The sequence below is a fragment of the Equus przewalskii genome, chromosome 17 (genome assembly GCF_037783145.1).
Source record: "Equus przewalskii isolate Varuska chromosome 17, EquPr2, whole genome shotgun sequence".
Classification (NCBI taxonomy): Eukaryota; Metazoa; Chordata; class Mammalia; order Perissodactyla; family Equidae; genus Equus; species Equus przewalskii.
In genome coordinates this window covers 25978315-26000622 of record NC_091847.1, presented here as the reverse complement: position 1 = coordinate 26000622, position 22308 = coordinate 25978315, and the positions used below count along the sequence as shown (strand labels likewise).

Here is a 22308-nt window from a genome sequence, read left to right as displayed (position 1 = left end):
GCAACAGATGTTAGCTCAGGGCCAATCTTCCTCATCAAAGAAAAGCTTATCTAGAAAAGAGCAGATGGGGAACTTCACTCCACTGTTGGGGCCTCCAAAGAAACAAGGAAGCAAATAAATATAGAGTGGTTGCTGATCAGACTGTTTTTCCAGCCAAATAAAACACAGTTCTGTTTAAGTATCAGATTCTGACTTTATCCCACTAGTCTTCTTAACATATTGAAAGGGTAAAAGTATCTGCATATGATTCACCCCTGATTTACAATGAACTTGGCCCAATAGTGAAAGACAGTGGAAGACTGAGTAGAACAAAAAAAGCTACAACTAATTCCTAACTTTCTTGACAAGCCCTTTAAACTAGCAGTTGTCTTGAGTATTTGAGCCTGAAGTGTAGGTATCAATTACTAACAAATAAGAGGCCTCAGGGCCTCTCAATAACAGTGATTATAAAGGAAAGCTTCTGGAACATTCTTTCCACCCAACTTTGAAAGGATCAATTTGTTCCTTTTTTGTTTTTTGTTTGTTCCCCATCCAAATGCTGTTAAGTAATTTCTTTTCAGTTAAATTCCTGCAACTTCATTTTGAACTTTGTAATTCCGTATTCTGTTGCCAAAGTTTAACCCCCTCAATATGACCATCAAAGTCATATAATTATGCCAGTTAGCTGAGTTTTCTTTTGTCTTCTGAAGCAAGGCAAATGCACTGGAGCATGTGCTCTATCAGATCTGGCATGAGGAGTCTGTCTCTAGGAGGAAAACATTGACCTCTATCTTCATCATCTCTATGATTGGATAAATTTGTTTTTGCTAAGTAGGCTAATATGATATATTTATGTCAGTTGTGAATCAAGACTTTTATAATGAGGATGGATGCTTGACTCAGTTCAAGAAGTTTATAGTCTTCTGTAAGTCACTCAATATACTGTTTTTTCCCCATAAATCCAGAAGAATTTTTGAGAATATGCTCATCTCTAGAGATTTCAATCATTTTTCTCTAAGGTAACCTTTTCTTACCAAATTAGGAAGACTCTCAAATACCATGGGAGAAAATAAAATACTTGTACTAATGTTATTATTAACATTTATTGAGTGTTTATGTTGTGACAAACACTGCTATAAATGTCACAAATGTAACATAATTTATGCTTCCAACTCTGTGAGGTAGGTACTATTATTATTGATATTTTCAAGCTTATAAAACAGAAGCTAAGTGAGGTTAAGTGACTAACTCAACGTTTGTAGAGGTAGTAAGTAGCCAAAACCATCAGCCCCGCTCCAGAACCCAGAGGCCACACAGATCAACAGTTATGACTTCAGGCTGTGGAGTCAGAATGCTTGGTTTCCAAGTCTAACTCTGCCACTTCTTGGCTGTATAACCTTGGCCACAGCAGTGAACCTTTCAGTGCCTCAGTTACCCAATAGGTAAAATGGGGATGATAATAGTACTACTCTACCTCTTCCAGTTGTTGACAGGATTAAATGAGAGAGAACATATAAGCTGCTTAGAAGAGGGCCTATAGCCTGGTAAGTACTCCAAAACATTCATTAGCTATTCCTATACCACACTTCTGTAGTACAGGGGACACGAGAGCTTCATTCTTACAATAGTGTTCATAAATTTCGTGTAGTAAAGGTCCTTGAGTGAGAATCAAATGATTATCTTCATGCCAAACATTTTCACAATTGGAGTGTTTATTTCAAATTCTACCATATTGTTCCAATATTTTGTAGTAATAATCACTAATTATTTATTAAGATAAATTATAGGAAGAAATGATACAAGATTAGAAATACACAGAACCTTTGTGACAGGACTAATTGCATCTCTTTGATTTTCCCTCCCACCCTCCCATGATGAAATGAGCCCTCTCATTTTAGATTTCTAGAGCATTGAGAAAAAACATCTGTAGGGGCCACGGTTGGGGACTTTTCCTACAAGAGTGCACCTCAGCACGCAGAATGTTACACATGCACCTTTTACATACTTATCCTTAAACTGTTTATCTGGCACATCGACAGGCAGCTGGTGGAACAAATAGGAAATCCTGGGAAGCACATTCATTTTTAAAGTGTTAATGCGCCCAATCCAAGAGACAGTAATGTGCTCCCATCCGTTAAGATCCCCTTTAATGTTTTGGATTGGAGGGCCATAATTTAAATGAAATGCATTATCCAACCTGGAAGGTATTCCGCATCCTAAATATTTAATTGATTTCTCCATCAGGGGAAGATGAGCCTACACAATAAGCAGATCCTATCTATATCTAAGTGTCCGATTAATAGCGCCTCTAATTTAGGGTAATTTAGGAGTTTACAACTTATAAAATGGCTATTTCTTCCACATTCCTCCCAAAGTACCAAGAGGATTGTGTCTGGATTAATTGCAAACAGCAGACAATCCTCTGTGTATAATGAAAACTCAGAGTCAGCATCATCCAGCCATGCACCTATAATTTGAGATCTCATCTGAATATTTTTCTCAGGGGGCTTCACATCCAAAGTAAATTGAAATGGCAAAGGAGGAAAGTTGTAATTGTTGCATCTCTCTACTAAAAAAGTTTAACAAGTCAAGTTCATTCCTGCTGATTTTTACTTAGTTGGGTCTTAGCTAACCGAGTGAGGAAGATAAATCAAGCTACTTGCAGATTTTCCTAATGGTGCAAAGTTTGGCACCCCGAGGACTGTGGAAATGTCTATTACTACACTTGTAAAGGAGAGCAGTGGAACAAGACTGTGGGTGGCTGGATCCATATGACTAATTTATTACCCCTGAATCCACTTAGTCATTTCCGGAGGAGCACTTAAGTGCCAAAGTTTATGGTCATTTTCAGTTTAAGAAAAGAACAGGGCACATCTTAACATACAAACCAGATATATTATTTGGAGAAATCGGCATTTCTTTTCTGCGTTTACCAGTAAGTTCTAAAATTTGAGGTTATACTTGTAAAAGTATCATTGAACTTTACCTAAATATATTTACTTCCAATTTTATGAGGTCCTTTCAATTCCGCTTTTCTTTAGGAAAAAAATATGAGGGTTCTGTTAAACTTTATTTGAGGACTTGAGGTATGAAACTAAATAAATGAAAAATGTAATAGCAAATCAGGTATAAAATTTTGTAACGTTAAATTTGTCTTTTCTGTGACAGTTTTTCTCTGCATTCTTGAAGAGCCACTTTGTAGATAGCTTAATTTTCGTTCAAATACAAACTTGAATCAATTTTCTGGGGAAAAATACTCAGTGTAGCTCCTGTTCGCCACAACAAAGAAAATACATTTGTAGACATATTCTGGAAATTTAAATCCCTCACTGCTCTTTTGAGCAAGTCCAAGGAGATTTGAAGCCTGACATTCTGTACTTTGCTATTCCTGAGAGGCGGATGTATGATCATCTTTACAGAGGTTTGCTCCTGTCCCCGCTGAATTAATATGCATTTGCGTTAACTAATCTTGAAACAACAGGAATAAAGTTTATCCAGGTCTTTTATACCTCAGAGAACAAAACAAATACTACAAATCTTTAGAGAGAAAGGATATACAGAGGGGCTTGAGGTGACTATTTCAAAGCAAATACTCTTTAAATGATGTGCAAATTATTTCAGCTCTTGAGCATGATTTATGAAAGGGGATTAGCCCACTGAAATAAGAACCAAGTTTAAACTGTTGGGTTTCAAAGTCAAAGATGAGAAGTGGTTACAAGAAAAGGAAAGAGAAAGGCAACAATTTAGAGGAGGGATTTATTTTAGTTTTTCCCCTTAACTGACTCACCTTAAATTGTGTCACCAATTGTTCTTAAGTGCAGTATGAAATATTGCATTCCTCCTCTAATTTTCTATAAAGTTAAGAGCGTAATAATTAAGAAATGATACTGGAATTTATATTTCAGCAATAAGGTCTCTACTTGTCATGTAAAAAATATAATCACAAACTGTGTTAAACAATTAAAACTATTCAAGCTGGAAAGGATAACTTCTAAGAGTCTTGAGTTAGAGAACATTTTTTTCAATTCAAAAGTCACATCTATAATCCCACAACATAATACATTCTAATATTCCAATATGCTCTTCAAGTAATAGTTAAAAGCTTCTTCTAAGACTTATGAAAATGATTGCTTTTATGTAATTGTAAAGATTATTAAGTGAGCTCACTTCTTATGATTCTATAATGACCCGCTATTCTGGAAGGTAAAGGAAATTTTAATGATCCCGGAACTCACATGTGATTAATATCTAATGCTTCTTGACTAAAATTCTGGATTTTGTTCAATAAAAATGAGCTATGCAAAAATTCTGTGGGTTCTCAGCCAAACCCTTCTGTGGAGTCAGTTATGCCCAATTTGAAAATCAGGCATGGAACCTCAATAACAAACCCAGGTACTGACTAGGGGGAAAAAAAGATTAATTATTCTTGTATAAACTGTCCCAGAGTAATAAAGCTAAATAAGTGAAGTGAATCCAGAAACTATTAAAATTTTGAGGAAACTCTTTCAATCTGTCTCATTACTATCCAACAAATTTTTAAAAGACTGGAACTTCAGGGGCAAATTTGTGAGGAACATGCTTATTTAGAAAAGAATAATTATTTGCCTATTTCAGTTTCCATTTCCTAGAATAGATACAGGTGGATCAGAGAAAATGATGCTTTATTTCAGAAATAGTCATTGTCAGCTCTTCTCAGTGAGTGAAATCTTATACTACTAGAAGGATTAATCAGACTTTATTTTGAATCTATGCTTTACTTTTTGATTACTAAATTGTGAGCCTACTTTTGTTTTCTCCCCGATTTTCCCAAGCAACTCGACTAAAGTGCAGGCTGGTGGGCCTGGGTTGTTTTGGCGGGCACAATAGATAAGCTTACTCTATGAGTCAAACAGCTAAGCCATGGCTCGTTCAGAATTACGACATCTAACCTGAAAGACCAAAGGGAAATGAATTCAAGTACCCAAGAACAACATAAAAATGAAAGACTTTTAAGCGATGAGATACTATTATTCTTGCGTTGGGAGAAGGGAACTCACAAAAAGAAGACTACAGGTGAGATTTTATGTTCCCAGAAGAACTAAATGTAAAATGAAAGGAAAATAGCATTTCAGTTGGACTTCACACGTGAGTATATCCGGGAAATTTGTGGATTCCTTCCAGGGAATTGTGTGGAGCTTTGGTTTCTTGGCGTGTCTTTTGGTGAGGATAGTTTATTCTTGGTATCATTTTTCATTAGCGTTGTTGTTGTTCTTTTTGTTGACTAGAGCTGTTGACTTTTGACACGGATAGTTCAGAGTTCATGACGTGGGTGTCATGACTTGGGTGTGTCATAGGCAAAAATTATAAGGAAAGTCTTGGTTCAGTCTCAATCCGCAATCATGGCTTGGAAGGAATTGGCGAGATTAAATAAATATTCACCACCCAAAATCACGCATTGTCGTGGCACAGCCAATATGATAATAATCATAAGCAGGATTATTTTACACAAAGGCAGACTAGATAGCTCTTCTACATAGGTAGATCTTGTCCAAGTCTCAAAGGCCACTGTCTCTGGACTTCCGAAAACCTACTTAGAGAGATTATTTTTGTCATATGATAGTGTACTTCTCAAATTTTAACGTGCATTTGAATCACTTTTTAAAATGCAGATTCTGTTCAGTAGGTTTGGGATGGGGCTTGAGATTCTTTATTTCCTAATAACCTCCCAGGTAATATTGTTGCTGCTGGTCCGTGGACCAAACTTAGAGTAAGAAGAATCTATTAGGATTCTGAAAGAACGAGATATAGAATGCAAGTTCTGCTGAATGCCTAGGCATCCTGATGGTTTTTCCAAACCACAGGAGCAATAGGTGGTTTGGGAACTATCAAGAATCCTTCTAATACATGTTAAGAAAACCTATCAATACCCGCTCAGTAATCTCTGGAATCTCTCCCCTTCTCCATTCCCACTGCCCAGCTTCAGCCTGCATTATACTCTACTTGGCCTACTGTAATAGTTCCATATTTATCTCCTTAACTCCAATCTCGCTCTTTTTCGTGCTATCTGTCTCTTTGTCATTCTTCACATTTCCACTGAAATCACTACTCTAAATAACAGATCTGTTCATGTCTCCTGCCTGCAGGAAAGTCCTTCACTGGGCTCCATTACTTATAGCATAAATTCCACATTTCTTAACATTCCGTACAAGACCCTTTGCCAGTGTTCTCTGTTCATTTCAATCTGACGTCCAGTCATTACTCTAAAGTTTTGTGCACTCTAGGCTCACAAATCTATTGCTGTTCTCCAAACACATTAGGCTTTATGGATCTGTCTTTCCTATCCTAATAATATGTACCCATTTTTTTTCTCAGCCATTCCTGTCTTCTCAATCTGAAAAAATCTCAGAGTTTCATAACAGCGTTAAACTCCAGGTACTTTTTATTTCCCTTTGCTGTCTGCCTTCCCTTCCACGGTTCTATCCCCTATCTCCTACCTGTGTTTCCAGGGATCACTTTTGAGTTTCAGACTCTGTTCGGGTGATGGAGATGAGGAGGAGTAATCATCAGAAAGTCATGGTTTATACCCTCAGCTATTTGCAGTCTAATGGAACAGGGAGGTCCTGGATTCAGTCATTTGCTGAAGTTAGGTGAAGTTAGGTGGTGAGTTAGGGTTGCTTCTCCCAGATAGCCAAACCCTTTCATTCAGATAGAGCAGACATGCTGGGCTCCACATATGCTTGCCAGCCTGTTAATAGAGTGTGCTTTGGTGAGAGCAGACTTTTTAGCATCTTTTGGTTTCTTCTTTATAAGTGGCTCTATATTCATGCGGTTTTGGTGTTTTTACTTTAGTCAAAAAAAGCCATCTTTTTATCACCAATGTGTTATGATAGACTTTATATATATACACACATATATGTGATAGACATAGATATAAAACATTAAAATTGAGCAAAATCTTTCCTTGCTTTTAAATGAAATTACATAACTGTCAAAATTCTACCATTGCATCATTTTAGTATTTTATACAAGAAGGGAAAAGGCAACTGACGTTTGGTGAAGTTTAATCTATAGAGATTGCCACAACATCAGGCTCATGCTTAGGAATGGCAAAACCAAGCATTTATTCCCCATAACACTCAGAAGTCCTCAAGGGAACTAAAGGTAAAAGTGCATATGATGCCCTGAGTCAATAGAATAGTGAAGATATTAAAAAATTAAGCCTTTGGGAGCCAGCCCGGTGGCACAGCGGTTAAGTCCGCATGCTCTGCTTTGGCGGCCTGGGGTTCACCAGTTCAGTTCCCCGGTGCAGATCTAGCACTGCTTATCAAGCCATGCTGTGGTAGGCGTCCCACATATAAAGTAGAGGAAGATGGGCATGGATGTTAGTTCAGGGCCAGTCTTCCTCAGCAAAAAGAGGAGGATTGGAGGCAGATGTCAGTTCAGGGCTAATCTTCCTCCAAAAAAAAAAAGTTAAGCCTTTGGTAAATTATTCATTTGTTTAATCTGATTTTGCCAACTGTTTGAATCAGTAGTAACAGTGCATTCTTGCTATATATTTAAAGAAACTGTTGGATTTACAGTAGACAAACAAAAGTCACGATTATTTTATTCAGAGTATACATATTTGGAAATCATTATATCTATTACTTATATTACAATATAAATCTACAAAGTTCTTGGATACATATTAGATCCAGTATATACATTGTTCTTAGATCTAATACATGTATTACCTCCTTATATCATATGACTATTTATATATTTATAGAAAAAGTATCCATCATTTGGATCAAAGACTTGAAGATATGTCCTGAAACTATAAAACTCCTGGAAGATAATATTGGTAGTACACTCTTTGACATAGAACTAAAAAGGATCTTTTCGAATACCATGTCTTCTCAGACAAGGGAAACAAAACAAAAAATAAACAAGTGGGACTTCATCAGACTAAAGAGCTTCTGCAAGGCAAAAGAAACTAGAATCAAAACAAAGAGAGAACCCACCAATTGGGAGAAAATATTTGCAAATCATATATCTGACAATGGGTTAATCTCCCTGATATATAAGGAACTCACACAACTCAACAACAAAAAAACAAACAACCCAATCAAAAAATGGGTAGAGGAGATGAACAGACATTTTTCTAAAGAAGATATACAGATGGCCGATACACACATGAAAAGATGTTCCACATCACTAATCATCAGGGAAATGCAAATCAAAACTACACTGAGATACCACCTTACACCTGTTAAAATGGCTATAGTCACTAAGACTAAAAATAACAAATGTTGGAGAGGGTGTGGTTAGAAAGGAACCCTCATACACTGCTGGTGGGAATGCAAACTGGTGCAGCCAATATGGAAAAGAGTATGGGGATTCCTCAGAAAACTAAAAATAGAACTACCCAAACAATTTGAAATCAACAATCCAAAGTAACACACACACCCCTATGTTCATTGCAGCACTATTCACAGTAGCCAAGACGTGGAAACAATCCAAGTGCCCATTGACTGATGATTGGATAAAGAAGATGTGGTATATATATATATATATACATACACACAATGGAATACTACCCAGCCAGAAAAAAAGACAAATTCATCCCATTTGCAATAACATGGAAGGACCTAGAGGGAATTATGCTGAGTGAAATAAGCCAGTCTGAGAAAGACAAACACCAGATGATTTCACTCATATATGGAATATAAACAAGTACATGGCCAAAGTAAACAGTCAGTGGTAACTAGGTGAAGGGGGTGGGGGTGGGCACAGGGGGTGAAGGGGACAATTATGTGGTGACAGTCAAGAAATAACGTAAAACTGAAATCTCACATTGATGTAAACTATTATGAACTCAATAAAAAAAAATTGGAAAAAAAAGTCTCCATTATATTTACTTAGAAAGTCAGTCTCAGGAAACTTATCCAAATCTTAGAGTTAGTATAATCTGGAGGTATGAATTATACTAAAATTTTCTGATGCTTAAACTCAAATTTTTTTACACAATCCTATACAACCTTTAGAAAAGGGTGCATACAACACTTTTGTAACTTTTGTGTTAAACTGAATTTTTATACCTAAGCTGACCTTAAAAAATTATTCTGATTCTTCTAAAAATTATTGAAATTATTTTTGTTCATTATAGAATATCTCCTTTTTTCTTGCCTCCAGTAGAGCCTTGAAAATTTTAATTCAGAGCCCATAAAAGAACCTCAAGAGTAAGTATGAACCAGAGCAATCCTCTCAAAAAAAATAGGAGGTTTGGGGCTGGCCCCCTTGGCCGAGTGGTTAAGTTAGTGTGCTCCGCTTCGGCAGCCCAGGGGTTTGCTGGTTCAGATCCTGGGCGTGGACATGGCACAGCTCATCAGGCGGCATCCCACATAGCACAACCAGAGGCACTCACAACTGAAATATACAACTATGTACTGGGGGGCTTTGGGAAGAAAAAAAAAAGAAGATTGGCAACAGTTGTTAGCTCGGGTGCCAATCTTTAAAAAAAATAGGAGGTTACAATGCACAATAGAAGTATTTCCCTAGGTCAAAAGATGTTGAGAGGACAATAACTTTAAGCAAAAGGACTAGGATTTTTCCCTTCCCCTCCCCCAAGATCTTAGTTATTTTTATCCTCATTGTGTAATAAAGTACCCATTTGTACATGATTTTGCTAGACACAATACACGTGACCTGCATATAATATACCATTGCTTTGAGACTTAGAGTTCTAAGAGAACAGTGAGAGAGACATTATCAGTTGTGATCTTCAAATACCAGGCTAGTACAAGTAGTCAGGAAGAAGAAACAATCTATTCTTACTCTTCAAACAAGTTTCAGGAATTCCGTCTTCATTTTTAGCACAGAATGAGAATTATGTTGTAATGGTCTCTTGAATATCCTCGTTCATTCATTTAAAAATTTATCACTGCCCATTTCTGAGTACTCTCAAATATTATGAAGCCACTCTGCTAGTTGTAGACATAAAAGTAAATTAGGCAGAGTCCTTTTCAGATTCTTACGGTCCAGCGATGGACAAAGAGACGTCCATAATTAGTTCGTTGTAACACACTTTAGCAATTGCAATGACAGAGATTTGCACTGAATGTTATAGGAAAAGTGAAGAGGATCACCTAACTGACCATGGACTTCCGGTAAAGTTTTCTGCAGGAGATGTGACCTACCTGAGTCTCAAAGGGTGGTAATTTAGTAAAACGAAGAGCTTGACTAAAGGTAAAAGTCAGCACGGAGTAGTGTGCTTCACTATTTCCCTGAATCACAAATGAAAGGCCAGCGAGTGGTGGGAAAAAAACTGGAGAAGAGGATGTAGGTCATAAAGAGTTTTCTGTTGAGGAACTTGGACCTGAGCCATTCCAATGCAGTAATTTCATTAGAAATCGTTCTTAACCTTTGACTTCAATTTTGGAGGACATGGTCTCTGATGGCACTTTCTCAGTTCTATGTTTTCTATTTGGCCATTGCATCTCCTATTTTGCCTCTATGTATTTTTAGTCCAATTAATTTTGTGTACAAAAAGGGTATATTTATTTACATTAGGGAAATTGGGTAACGGGAGTATTTGGCTTCAGGTTCTATTTAAATAATCAAAGAAAGATGAATTGGCAGCCTGATCTACCTTTTCCAAATCATTCATGAGCCATTACTTGAAGGAAGCTGAGTCCTAATGCTGTAGATCAGATTTTATTGAATTTGGATGGAAACAGCTGGTATTTTTGGATACATCTCATACTTTTGGGTGAAAGCAATACCTGATTGTCCTTACGTGGATGTGGGCTTTACTATGAGTAATAATAAATAACTTATTTTCCAGGAAAATCTCATAGATTATATATGTTTACAATTATTTCTTTTTCCTAAGCATACCATTAGGCTTATTTTGGACACCCAAATAAATGCATTGAAAAACAAATTACTCCCTTTTTGAATCTTAAAGAAAAGTAGCATCGTTTCTACACTCTAAAAACAAAAAGGAGTAGACCAAATAAATCCTGTGTACAGAAAGAGGTGATCACTTGCATCCAAAAGGATGCTTTTCTCTGCACAGGGATTCACTGTAAGGATGCCTTAAATATCATGTTTCGCTAAGGTACTTTGAATTTGATATGACAATAGTGAACAAATATTATATGCCTAATTTTATGAAGAAATGTTAATATATGCCCTTTTCAGAGTCATGGAATAAACAGAGGGAAACTTTCAGAGGAGATCAAAGAGCACGTTTTTCTATTGTTTACAATCACAGTAGTGTATTAATACTAAGGAAATATTGCCAGAGAGTTAGAGCAAAGAGCCCTCTGGATTTGGCCTATTATTGAAAGAAAGATGCCATTTGACCCAATGAAATCAGAAATTGATTAAATGCAGTTCATCTAAGGGCAAATATGGTCGCGGAGTTGCTGCCAGGGTCAGGAGGAGATGGGGTGATCTAGTGCTTGAGTGCTGATAGGGTTAGATAGATTTTCAGAGTAGCTGATGCTACAAGATACATGACAATGGACACCCACAGGTCAGAGGGCAAGATCAACCCCTTAGATGGGAAAGAAGAGATTAATCAGAGCATTCTTTGCTCAGCTTATAACTAAGTCCTCTTATCAAATGATTCACGGAGAACTGAATGTTTTAAAGAAACTGCAATCTATGGGTCTCAGGAAAATTGGGATTGCTGCTAACTCTCTTGGGAACTCATGTCAGAACTATCTCTGCAGTCACACAGTGCCTCAGTGAAGCCCTGGGACCTTTCTGAATAATATTGTTTTGACAAAGTAATTCAAATGCCTGATTATCAAGTGTGTGTCTAATCTTCCCTGTTTTTTTTCTCATAATGTTTAAATACTCCAGCTCTAACAACTTAAATTTTCATTTAGAACTTTTCATTTTTTCCACCAACTGGAATATTTTGAAATAAAGGACTCCCTTAACCTGAGGAAAACAATGAAGAAGAGAATTGACACTCACAGTTCCTTAGATATTGTCTGTCTTATAACTATAGTAAAACAAAATTATTTTTATTTTCACACTTTAGTTCAATCGTTTATTTTTCTCAGGTGGATATTGAATGAAACTGGTGCCAGGGTGGCAATATCGATTTTAGGGAAAAGAAAAAAAGAATTAGATGGTTGACCATCTTACCCAAAAACTTTTGTCCCTTTGACAGCAAAATAACCCATAATATTCTACACAAATATTATGACTTTTTTGTTATTTTCAGGTGAAAGCTTTTCCATTTCTTTAGAGCTCGATATTATTTATTTTTGCAATTTTAATATTGTTTTATTTTCTTGGCAGATGGCTTATTCATCTTATTATTTGCATGCATTGGCAAGATTATGCTGTTTTCTACAAACTTCTTAATAAGAAGAAACTTTAAAATAAGTATTTATATGACTCTCCAGAACAGCCTTCACAATATGTGTTTTAAACAATTGCCAATGACATGCATTTATCCAAGAAACTAGTATGACTTTTCCATTTTGGATAATAATAAACATCTTACAAATTTTCTTAATTATATGGTTACCAGAAAGGTCACAATGGTCACAAGAAAAAATATATATTGGCTTTTGGGGAAAAAACAGGAAAACAATAAGTTTTCAATGTTTTATAATTAAAGATGTCTTAATGTAACATATTCAGAAAATTTAGTCTTTCTTTAAAAGTTTTCAAGTTGCAATTGGAAAATATGTATATTATTTTATTGCATTATGGACATGAATAATGCCTAATCTTTTGTGTGTGTGTTCTCCGGTTTTTAATTGTGAAACTTTCCAAATGTACGATAAACAGCAGCATCATTGATCACTCATATAGACGTTACCTAGATTCAACATATGTTAACATTTGGGACAATGCCAGGCTTAATCTGTCATTACACACATTTCTTACAAAGAACATCTGCCCTTGCTGAGGACTCACTTGCCCGCCCATGCTGCAAAAACTTCCTCCCCAGTCTTCCATTCTCTCCTTTTCCCATTATTTCCTCTGGCTTGGAGGCTCCGCATTGCCTCCCTGCCACCACTGAGGATTTTCAGGGTCCAGGAGCCTCCTAGCCAAATCCATTCTGAGAATCCTAATTGCTTTGATGGTGTTGGTACAGGAGTGAGGGAAGACGAAAAGGGAAACCAGATGGAAAGCAATGCTACTGGGAAGTCATAGCTCCTAGGGCCAGAGGTGCAACCAACCCAGAATGAGCTGTTCCCTAGAGACAACATTCTAAATGATTGCATAAGGTTCAAGTGTGCTTTTGTGGCTGATTCATGGTTTCCTTATGAAAATGTGTTGAGGTCTAAGCAACCAGTTTACAATTGAATTTTGAGAACATAGTCTACTTACAGTTGTGGATGGCCAGTATTATAATTATTTAGATTAGTGCAAAAATTAACTGCCTTCTCTATCACATTTGTTTTCACTCGGCATGATCATGATTACTTTGCAGGCAAATTTTTAAACAAAGATATCATTAAAGGTTCACAGGCATGTTCATTTTTCACATTGTATAAATATCTCAATCCAGTTTTCCCATTCCTATCTTTATCCCTGTAGCCTTGTACCTACATCCTTTTTACACACATCACTAAAGGGCTATGGAAGGGGGAAATCCATATCTAAATACTTTTCGGATTTCACCTGGAACCCATTGTTTTTAATGGTAATTTAATGAAAAGACAGCTAAAAGGAAATTCATTTCCTTTTTGTTCTCTTACCTTTTGATTTTCTTTTTCTAACTCAAGTTTATTTTGGAGCACCTATTTATAATGTTAAAAGTGTTGATTTTATATAGAAGTTATCCAACTTCTCCATATATGGATTTGACAGCATGAGATAAATTATTCCTAAAAGATAACCTAAACAGAAAAATAATTTTAAAAAATTGGAAATGCAGATCAGTGGAGTCAAGAATGTTAGTTGTGCACCTTCAGATATATCTGTTAATGTAAAAGAATGAATGCATGAATGAATGGATAAACTAGAGCTATGTCTAAAGGAATAGTGAAATGGCTAGATGCTAAATCCTTTCCATCAACTGGAACTTCTTAATGACATGCTCTTCTGGGCATAAAAGAATCAAGAGTATCTCTTGGCTCCCTTCTACTGTTTCCTGGTGTGCTGCTCCCAAGAATGCCCTGGCTGCCATTTTCACCTGGGGACTCGCCAGGGGAAAGACCAGCTGCTCATATTTATATTTTTGCAGCTATGACTCCCATATCCAATTCTGGCTCCTTTCTCTTATTTTCTCTACACTCAGGGAGAGGATGTCAAGTATATATGCCCTGCTCCAGTCTTCCATCAGACACCACCCTTGGCTCATGCCCTATTTTGGTGCCATCTGCTTGGGGACACAGAGGATAATAATAAGAGCTCCTACTTATTGAGTGCCTGCTGTGAACTAAGTATTTACATATCTAATTTCAAATTCTCATGCAATCCTGCAAGGACAGCATTAGACCCATTTTTATAGAGCTAAAAAGTAAAGCTCAGAAAAGTTAGGAAACCTCTCCAAGGTTATTTGAAACAGGATTTATATTTGAGCCTTTCCTCTTTGCTGTCAGAGGAAGACACTTCTCTTTCCTTGGAAAAATATGTTCGCATTTTCTTTGATTGACTCTCCACTTTCCATAACAGCCCTCCCTGGAGAGCTGCTCTCCCACTCATCCCAGGCTGGTGTCCTGAAGTTCCCACAATGATTTGGCCCTTACATTGAATTTTCTGGCTTCTTGTCTGTTAGACTCAACTGATATCTTAAAATAATCTGATTAGTACTTAGTGTTGGCAGGTTAGAATCATATTTTAAAAAGGAAAGTATATTTAAGCACTTAACTTTCTGAATTCACTCATTGAGAGTACATATTTTTTTCCCATGTTATACAGAGAAACTGGACAATGAAATGACCACCTGTTAGCTGCTAATGATGTTCACATGCCTTTAAAAAAAAGTAATTCTGGCTTTATCTGTCTACAATCTTGGCGACAAAACTCGTGGGAACATCAAGGGCACAGGAAGCCAAAGGCAGCAAACTGACAATAAAGTTTGTGCTTCGACTACTAATAAGGAAGGAGATACGGTGAATCTCTAATTCCACATAACTATTTAATCTCAAGAGGGTGACATAAAACCAAATGCATGTTTTAAAAACCTGAGTTTGGGTGTTCAAATCCAGGACTGAGATCAGAGGGGTTTCACACAGGGTATGTTCTGCTTGAAAAAATGTTTTAAAAAGCATCAAATATAAATATACCAATCACTAATTCAAATGCATAGTCTAGTTTGATATTGTGTGGGTGAGTCAATGATTATGCCTTTCAAATAATAATGAATATACAAATATTGACTAACTTAATTCAAAGTAATAGATTGATATTAATCAAATCCTATGTTACAAAAGATATATTAGCCCTAAAAAAGGTTTACAACTAAAAATATCCACCAAAATACAGAAAAGAAGCATTTTCTAAAATTAGAGGTATCATTAAAGATTAAATGACCCTTTTATTTCATTAGTGAAATCGAAGTCCAAAGACAACATCTGGTTTTAATTCTTTTGCTAATATGTTTTTGAGTCCCTATTTAAGTTTGATGATTTCTATGGATCTCATTTTTAATGTAATGTTTCCAGCCAAGTCTAGGATTGATATAAATTAAATTTACCTTTTATTTGCTCACTTCACTATAGTGTAATGGTAAAAAGCACAGGCTCTGAAATCAGATTGCTGGGTTTGGAACTTGTCTCCATAACTTGTCTTTGTAGAAGTTGCCTTAATTCTCTGTGCCACAGTTTCTTCATCTATGAAATAGAGTTAATAAAAGTTCCTACCTCATTGGGTTAGCGGGAGGATTAAGTAAGTTACTATATGACAAGCACTTAGAACAATGCCTGGTGAACAGTAAGTGCTCAATATTTGCTAGCTCTCATTGTTTTTTAACTGCCAAGGAAAAGGTGACTATGAGGTCATTATACAGTTGGGTGCATTTGGGATTGGATAGATTAAATCACATGTCTTTCCCCTTGTCTTCAGGCAGGATTTCAATTAAGCCCAATATAGACCAATAATTGTCTTTCCCAGTTAAAAACAAATTCTAAAGAGGAGTAGCTGGTATTCTATCTGTAGGAATTCTTTCTCCCAGTATCATCCTAAGACATTTCAAGTGACGATTGCTGAACACAGAATCCATTTTGCCTCCATGTTTCTCAGACATACTTTTATAAATCTGTATTTTCTCCCACGCTTCAGGCTTTAGAAGCCTGTCAAGGTCTCCTCCAAATCAGCATTTATTTCTGAGATTCCAGATCTACTGCTCATCACCTCACACGTCCTTTCATATCTATTACAAAAAGTTTATAGAATTAACATTAACTATATACTCACAATTGAATCCTAATCTTAAAATCTTACCTTCTATCTGATCACATATGAAGTAAAGGAGGACAATGACCAGGAATTAAAGGGAAATGTTCAAACGCGATAACTCCAAACTGTCCTAAACTGTTTCCATATGGAAAAATCATTTCAAATGACATCACTAACTCTCCACAACTTAATTTGCAAATCACCATGCAGTTCAAGACATTAACACTGATCATTTTAAACTCCAACTTAACACAACTGGCTAACTAAATATATATCTAGTAGTTGTTGAGTTTATGGTATGGTTCTTTGAATAATGACAATTTTGCAAGGGTGCTTCTACTTGAAATTGTCATGATATTTCTAGATTTACAGTCTCTCAATAATTTAGCTTTGGAAGATATGTTATCATATATAAACAGCTTCCCTTTTCCTTGTCATATATGTGTGAGTGCGTATGTATGTTTATAAATACATATACATATACATATATATATATAGTCTCCCTAATGAACACAAATGTATGTATATACACATACAGTCATCCAGCATATGTACTTTATGTACATGTGTAGATATTCTATTAGCAGCCCTTCTCTCCTTACTGAGTTCTCCTAAATTCAAAAGACTAAGATGTAACAACACTGATTTTTGGTCAGATGGAAATGGCAGAAATAATGGTGATTCAGAAAATTGGGGATAGCTAGGTAGATGATCCAGGAAAGGTATTATAATTTCTGAGACTTTGGAAAATGGATTTTCTCTGATTCCAGAGATATCTACTTGTTCTTTCAGGAGACTGAGAATCAATCCAACTCTGTGAGATATGTGAGATACCTTTTAATAACGCCCTTTTATGAGGAAAAAGCATGTAGGGAAAGATTAAGAAATATACTCACCATCACTATTTAAGTGGTGAGATTGGTCCTTTTTATTCCAAATTCATTTCTTTTAGAATATTACAATTAGATGTGACCTTGGAGAACATCTAATTCACATTCGACATTTCTGAATCTTTCTGGTGGTCTGAAAGTGTGGAAAGTTGCATAGCCTTTTGGTTGAAGTTGGGCCCAATGTGGTGGGCACTCATACATCTTGTAATGTACGGAAATCATATAGTCAGCATACTAAGGTTTGGAGATGCTTGACATTTCCCACTCTTAAAATCAATCACCAATCTGAATGCCATGGCTATTACTCAGGGATGCAGAGGTTTGCTTAAGCAGAGACCATGACCTTGGAACAATTATTTTCTCAAAAGGCATTACCAACAATGACGTGAGCAAAGCGCCCAGACTGCCCTCCAGTGCATGAATCCCTGGCCAGGAAATGGCTATGGATCTTCCATGAGTAGTATGAGTTTGGCTTAAATCTCATTTCAATGCATTTATATTTCATAAGCACTGCATTTAGGCAAAGTTAAAATGAGCAAGTAAAAAATAATACTTACTTAAAGATTTTCTGTGTTCTGGTTTCTGTTCTTTTATATCACTATCGTAGTGACTTAGTAATTCAGTACTGGAGGATCTCTGGATTTTGAATAATTCCAGGTTTCTTGATGGACTGCTTGGATCCTTTGGCTGGAAATAACAAACAATTAGACTGAATAATTTTACAAGGAAAAAAGGATTCATCAAATAGTTTTGTGATCTATCTTAATGCTGGATTTAAAGGGAAGTTGAAATAAAATGATTATTTTGAGATAGGGCCTCTATGCTAAGCTCAATATTCAAATTTGATAATAGCTTTACATATATGGTACTTCCTAAATCCTCCGCATTACCCTAAACACTCCACACGCATTAACTCAATTAATCAACACAGTAATCCTAGGAGGTAGGTATTATTATTATAGTCCTTACTTTCCAGACAAGGAAACCGAAGCCAAAAGAGACAAGTAATTTGCCTAAGGCCACATAGCTAGTAACAGATAGAAGCAGGATTCAAACTCAGGCAATTTGAGTCCAGAGTCCACTCTTAATGACAACAACAAACTCTTTGTTTGTGTGCACGTGTGCATGTATGTGTGTGGGCATGAGCACTTGTGTGCCTGGATAGGGGACTATATTGATTATGGGGAAAGTCAATTTTTTATTTTATTTTTAAAAGTTTTAGTCCCAAAATGACGTAACGGAAGATTGTGATTAAATTGCAATACAATCAGAAAATGTTTTCCTGTTGTACACCTTATTAAAAGCTCTCAAGAATATTTTTCCTCAAGACTTTGCAAATATGAGTGTCCTAAAATTAGATGTTTAGCCTGAAATCAGTATAAAATGGGTAGTTTTAAATAATTTGACTCTTTTTAAAAACATTCTCTGAATGTCTGATTGAGGGTAATTTCACAAAGTTCTAAATATATAATTTTCATGAGAAGAACAATCTAGCTTAGCTTGCAGAACAATGAAAATCAGTACAAAGGATTATTATTTACTGGTATTATAACAGTGAGTATGGGCTTAAATACATTGATATTTATTTTCTACAATATGTATTACAGACTGCATAAACTGAAAATGTGAAAGTTCGGTAGTTATTAAGCGCTTGTGTGCTTTTTACAGCCTCCAGTAAATGAATGTCTGTGTTATTTCAGAAAAAAAAAAATGAATGCACTGCATTTCTGAAAGAGAGAAATCAAATGACATTTAGTTCCACAAATCATATCTACTGAAAAGGTTTTTAGTGGACTCTATTTAAACTTAAAAAGCTTAATATCTCTCAATCCATAGAATCCATTTAAATTCATGTGTGTTATATGCCTAAACAATAAGATTTAAATGACTACATTTTAATTAATAAAGGTAACAACCAAAACAAATACATACCAATCTGTCAATTGCATTTTTGATAGCGTGGAACCAATCCAATATGATGAAGTCAATATCTGACTGGAGAAGGAACTCATTTCCTGAGACTGTGGAGATCTGGAAAAAAAAATCGACAGGTAAGCAAACCGTATAAAACAGATCTCTTACATTTCAAAAAATGTATCCTTTTTAAAAAACACACTTTAATACACTGAAATATTTCTTGTATTCCAGTAATTGTCTTTCTGGGAACTGGGAAACTAGGATCATTTTGAACTGCTCTCTATAAACTGTTTTTTCATGCCATAACAAATACATTATTGTTTTAATAATAGAACGATTAACTCAGAGTAGGACGAAAGCTGAATTACTCCAACTCAAAAAGCAAGCCAGGAAGTTCAGAATAATGCAGACAGTATCCACTCAAGTCAGAACCTCAGAAAAATGCACCCGGGTGTGTCAGAATTCTTTCTGCACTTTTGGCTCTTTCCTGTTTGTCTTTTTCAAATCTAATAGTATCTCTATATTTGATTTCCTTTTATGGAGGGCTCTAAAACAGATTATTTACCAGAGAGACTAATGCAGACTTTTCCAAAAGGTCATTCAAATGAATAACATTTGGCTATTTCTGCTTTCCTATCATAAAGATCTATAGGAAAGTAATAAAGGACCAATTTCCCCACAAAGAGAGTCTATTAGAATAAAAGTTCATTTACATATTTGAACCTCTCATGGAGAGTATTTATCAAATGAACATCCTCTCTTCAGACTCTCAGGGCGGTTAAGTAGTTGGCAATATTTAGCATGTAACTATACCTTTTTCATTACAGTGAATCTTTTTCTCTCCAGAATTGTGAGAGAAGGATGTGACCCTATAGAAACAGAGCAGTGCATTTGATTTCACACGTAAAGGGCTGCTTAGAGAAGAATTTGATTCGAGTGGGTGTGGGCATGCTTTTTGTATTAGGCCATCAATCTGAACTGTGAAGATTTTCCCTTTATGTTATTGACTTTTTGTTTCAACAGGAAGATGAACATTTCCCGACTACTGTCACACATCAAGCAAGGCTTCGGAGGTTTAGAGGACTGACATTTCAAAATACTCAATCAGGAGCTAGTCACCTCTTCTCAGCCTTACTGGCTCTAAATAGAAGGTGATGCTGAAATGTGGCACAGGCTCAGAAAATCACAAATCATGCTTCAGGATGTCTCTATAATTCTATCATTAAACTGACAATTATTACCCCAAATAGCTCACTCTGAAGGTTTCAATGATTCTTGTGGCAACATTTAATGACAAGGATCCTGAAGTTTTAAAGTAATCTTCAATTACACACTGCATATATTCTTCTGGCATTTATTTGTAGAAAAACTATAGAGAAATGCCATATTACTCAGTCCTGCAATGCAGCCATTTTTGCCTGAGATGGATTCCAACTTTTCACAACTGTCAAGAGAGGAACTATCCAAAGTGTATACAGTTATGAGAAGCGAAAGATTAGAAAATAAAAGGAATTTAATTATCCACACTAGAATTTGACAGATTACCAGGGCCAGTCACTCTTTTTTTTAAAGTAAAATTGCATGTAAGATTTGAGATGGCTCAAAATAGCTTCCAAATAGTCCTCTGTTTTATGTATCTAGTAAAAGACAGTTAGGCTGATGTTTTCCTAATTATCTGCATGCCCTTGCAATGTTCTTTACTTACATAAAGTTCCAAATATTTACTTCATAAAGTGTTGCCACAGAAATAGTAATCTAAAAATATAAGGCCACTCCAACTAACCCAAGAAAACTAGTAACGTCCTTGACCTCTACCTTCATCCTAATCTGAATTTAAATATTTTGATTATGAATGTATTATATAACATCACAATTTGTTAACAATACACAAAGAAAATTAAATTAGCCCCAACACAATGTAGAATCTAAAATATTCCTCTCCCATTATAAACCATTATTAAAATTAGAAAAGAGAATGTTTTCAAAGTACAAGAAACAAACACAATTGAATTTACTGTATTCAGTAAATTGTAGTTCAGTTTTCAGTCTAGTAAATTCAAACAGTGATAAACTATAAAGACTTCAGCTTGTACTTTTGGTGCACGCTATGCAATGCAACGGGGATCTTTTACTGCTAACACAACCAAAAGCAAAATGTACTTTAAAAGTTTCTTTGTCCAAATATATTACCGTGTTAATCATACACGATCAGTAATTTATGAATTCATTTTGGGAAGCTGGATCAGAGAAGTATATGAATGCAATCCATTCAAAACACACTATCAGAGAGATAGATACAGTTCACATCCTCTCGTCTGTCTTCCCACTAATCTTTCGAGTTACTCGGCAGTCTGGAGAAGTCTGCTACTGCTCTCTACAGTTTAAATGCATCCACTTCTTAATTACAGTCCGTAATTGACTTTGTTCTGCTCCATTCCAGTCACTCGCAGGCAAGCAGTTTCAAAGTCTTTGACTGGTAAAGCCCATTTAATTCAGGTTTCTCAATTTGCTTTTTTACATTACCTCTTTAGGTTTTCTGATAAATGGTTTGCTGAATCATATTTGCACTTTGAAAAATTGAATTTTCAACACTCTTGGGAAAAAAAGACATCAGTAAAGAACGTTAGCTTTGACTAAATCTTTTGATTGAACAATTCCTGATGACAATCTAAAGTGAGTAAGAACTAACAACAGACATAAAAGATTTGATATTAAGCCATGCTAATGTATTCTTTCTATATCACATTTTGCCTAAGTGACAGATGCTAGGGTGAGGTGAATGAAGGAAGATCTTACAGAAAACAAGACAGGTTTAGGCAGGAACTGCTGGTCTCCATTTTCCTTGGAAGTCTACTTTAGACAAAGGTTTCTTGAAACCCCTCCTCTCCACCAAGTTGTGTTTTGAAGAGATATATCCTGGCACCAAAGCAGTCTTAATGAAATGTACCAGTGTTGTCAATAATAGATATCGTCAATTACCTGTCTGGGGAAATTTGCCACAGACTTTTTCATACTAAGTAAGGATCTGTCACAATTCTTACTGGTAACAAATGTATGCTTAGGAAATTATATCAGCATATTCACCAGGGCAACATGCAGAATAGACATATCCCCTAAGGGTCTTTGGTATCAATTCAACAATAGTTTCCCCTTGGGTTAGGAAGCTTGGTCTGTGTCCTGCCGT

General features: G+C 35.9%; 1 protein-coding gene across 2 annotated transcripts in view; it reads right to left on the bottom strand.

Annotated features, from left to right (window-relative positions):
* ARHGAP15 (Rho GTPase activating protein 15) overlaps positions 1–22308 on the bottom strand; it is a 607848-nt gene that overhangs the window by 289604 nt on the left and 295936 nt on the right. For both annotated transcript variants that reach the window (XM_008542643.2, XM_070581269.1), the window contains exons 9-10: positions 19140–19238; positions 17765–17894 (exon numbers count right to left, since the gene is read on the bottom strand). In XM_008542643.2, the coding sequence (XP_008540865.1) occupies positions 17765–17894; positions 19140–19238 (229 nt within the window). The remainder of the gene's footprint in view (positions 1–17764; positions 17895–19139; positions 19239–22308) is intronic.